Source organism: Hyperoodon ampullatus, assembly GCF_949752795.1.
Source record: "Hyperoodon ampullatus genome assembly, chromosome: 17".
NCBI lineage: Eukaryota > Metazoa > Chordata > Mammalia > Artiodactyla > Ziphiidae > Hyperoodon > Hyperoodon ampullatus.
Window position 1 is genome coordinate 50,802,604 of NC_136930.1, and position 2,616 is coordinate 50,805,219.

A 2,616-nucleotide genomic window follows, 5' to 3' on the forward strand; every position below is an offset into this window, starting at 1 on the left:
CTTTTTCACAAAATAGGTTGCTAATTGATCCTACACTTCCTAGTGTCCAAAGAATAATATCCCATATCATGTAAAAGAAATCATTTGCACACTGGATTGTTAGAAATATTTTGCTACAGAAGTAGAAGCTGATGGCCATTACAGATTAATTACTCTTGGCTCTTGAGGACTGGTGAAGCTGGTTGTGGTTTCTTAATGCATCTTACATGGCTTTTCTTCTAAATAAAAGTACATAGAGAACAAAGACACTCGCTGGCTGTTCGTTTGGGAAACAGACTTTCCTCTCCAGGCAAAGCACTGTTAATTTTAAGAAATGTGTTGTGTTTTGTTTTGCTTTGCTTTGTTCAGTTCATATAAAATGCCAAGGCAGACTCTCAAGAAGTTCACAACCAGAATTAACTCTGTACAGCAAGAGCATCTTCCTCTACCAAGGACAGCTCCAGGGTGTTTTCATTAGTGCTAGTTTTCATCCTAAAGTTGAAGGAACCGTAGAGTTTCGCAGACTCTTTGGAAGAGGCAAACCTGTCACGCCGATACAGCTCCCCCTTCCACATGGACATCATTAGCAAACAGGAAAGAACGACCCCCCCAAGCGTGAGAAGGCAGAGGCCGGCAATCACACAGCGGTCCAGGTGAGCCCCCAGCCTCGCGCTCTCCTTCTCCAGACGTTCCATCTCCCGGGCCGGCACAGTGTTGGGATCCACAGTCACATCCCGTGGGACAACGTAAGAGATGATCACCAGCAAGATGCCAGTGACCAAGAACAAGATGGCGCTTACGAAACCATAGTCTACTGACTTCCCTGAAGAGGTGGCTTCCGAGCTTGTATCATCTTCATCTTCGGATATCAGCGATATGGCAGCCTCAGGGGACCACTCATTTGGATTTCCCCAGCCAAGGTCTCCCAGGTGCTTACTCCCTTTTGCTGAAGGGGAGCGCCGGTTCCTTCGCTCCAGGTTGACATTCTCATCCACATAGGTAAAAGAGGTTTCTAATTCCTGGCTACAGCAGTTGCAGACTTTCTGTTCTGCTGTTATTTGGTTGTTCCCTGAGTTGAGAAGCCCTGGTGGCAAGAAGTCTGGCTGAATAGCACTGTCTTGCAGTGAGGGGGAAGGGGATGCTGGAGAAGGGCTAAGTTTAGACCCTTCCATCTCTGGTGCTCTTGATGTCGCCGTACAGTGTCTCTGGCAGCAGAGAGCAGCTTTAGTGGCTGCTGCATCTGCCTGGTCCCTGGGAAGCCCTCCTGAACTCCAGTCCACAGCATCACACAGGGCTGCCTGGCTGCTCTTCTTAGCAAGATAGTGGAGCTCCATTGGAGCTAGTCAGACATCCCCCAGCAGCTTCCAGAAAGTCTGCCAGTAGCAACACAGTTAGATAAGAACCCAACAGGAGCTAAGGCCGTACCACCAGCAGTATTGCTTCTGAGGCCCTCATCTCCTTTGTAGCCACAGGTCTTGACACTTCAGCCCCAATTCCTCCTAAAAGAGGTAAGAGAAAGGAGAGGCTACCTAGTGGTGGGAAAGTGTGAGAAGGGCAAATCCTCTGACTTATCACAGGGATTAACACTGAGAAATTTAGGTCAGGGTAGAAAAGGAACATGGAGGAAGTGGTAGTGTCTCTGAAGAAAGCATTGCCGTCACCAAGCCAAATTTATCCAAGGACTCACACATTTCGGTGACAGGATCCCTCAAACGAGAGGGCAGGTTTCCTGCATAGAGATACAAATGAGAAAACCAGGGACCTTTTTTAGCAGAGCTGCTGATTTTCTGAAGAACCTAGGGAAGCACAGACTTCTCAACAATTCAGTTAAATTATAAGTGTTTAGACTCTCTGTAGTTCAGAACAGATTCTAATACAGATTAGTATTAGAGCATCACCATGGGTGAACCAATCAGTATGTCACTATCAGCTGGGCTCTGTTGGAGCTGGGGCTCAGCATTTTGACTGGGTAGCTCTGAAATGGGTGAAAGATGGCTAGCTTCATCAGCCACCCCTCCTAACCTTACACTTTGTATATCCAGAGACCCTAGTCACACAGCCCTGTTCATTGTGCTTCCATTCTCAGCTTACTGCTACATGGTGGTAGCATGTTCTGGACCCAAAAGTATGTAGACAACACACCTCATTGTGTGATCTCTGCAAAATACAATGGGCTAGCCCACTCCTACACACACACACACACACACACACAGAGCTGCCTGCTCCGGGTATAGGTCTGCTACTCCCGCTCCTGGGTATGAGTTCCTCTCCCTCGGCACTGTTTGCTAACAAATGTGTACAGGAAATCAACTGTCTAGAAGTTTTCACAAATCCAATCTAGAAGTAAACTGAATAAAAGACAAATCATCAACCCACAGAGTCACAGTTTTGTTGAGGCCACTAGGTGGAAAGCTATTTCCAAAGTTACCTCTGGAACTTTGTATCCGTGACATGCCCTCAGCCCCACCACATCAAGGCACATTTATGGGACAGACTTTGTGTTGAGCAGAAAACCACGTGCCCATCTTTCTCTGCCTCTGCCATCTTTCTGAGGAATAAAAATGTACTTTCCACTATCACCAAGTACAGAGGTTTCAAGCAAGGGCCCCTTTTATTTTGCTTCCAAGTTCAGGTTAA

At 46.9% G+C, this 2,616-nt stretch overlaps 1 protein-coding gene across 1 annotated transcript; it reads right to left on the reverse strand.

The window, feature by feature from the left end:
- Window positions 1-395: 395 nt before the first annotated feature.
- On the reverse strand, window positions 396-1,313 carry TMEM74 (transmembrane protein 74; the record flags this gene model as incomplete). The annotated part of the gene is made up of 1 exon (XM_079722262.1): window positions 396-1,313. One exon carries the CDS (start codon window positions 1,311-1,313, stop codon window positions 396-398), a length of 918 nt encoding a protein of 305 aa, XP_079578388.1.
- Window positions 1,314-2,616: the final 1,303 nt, after the last annotated feature.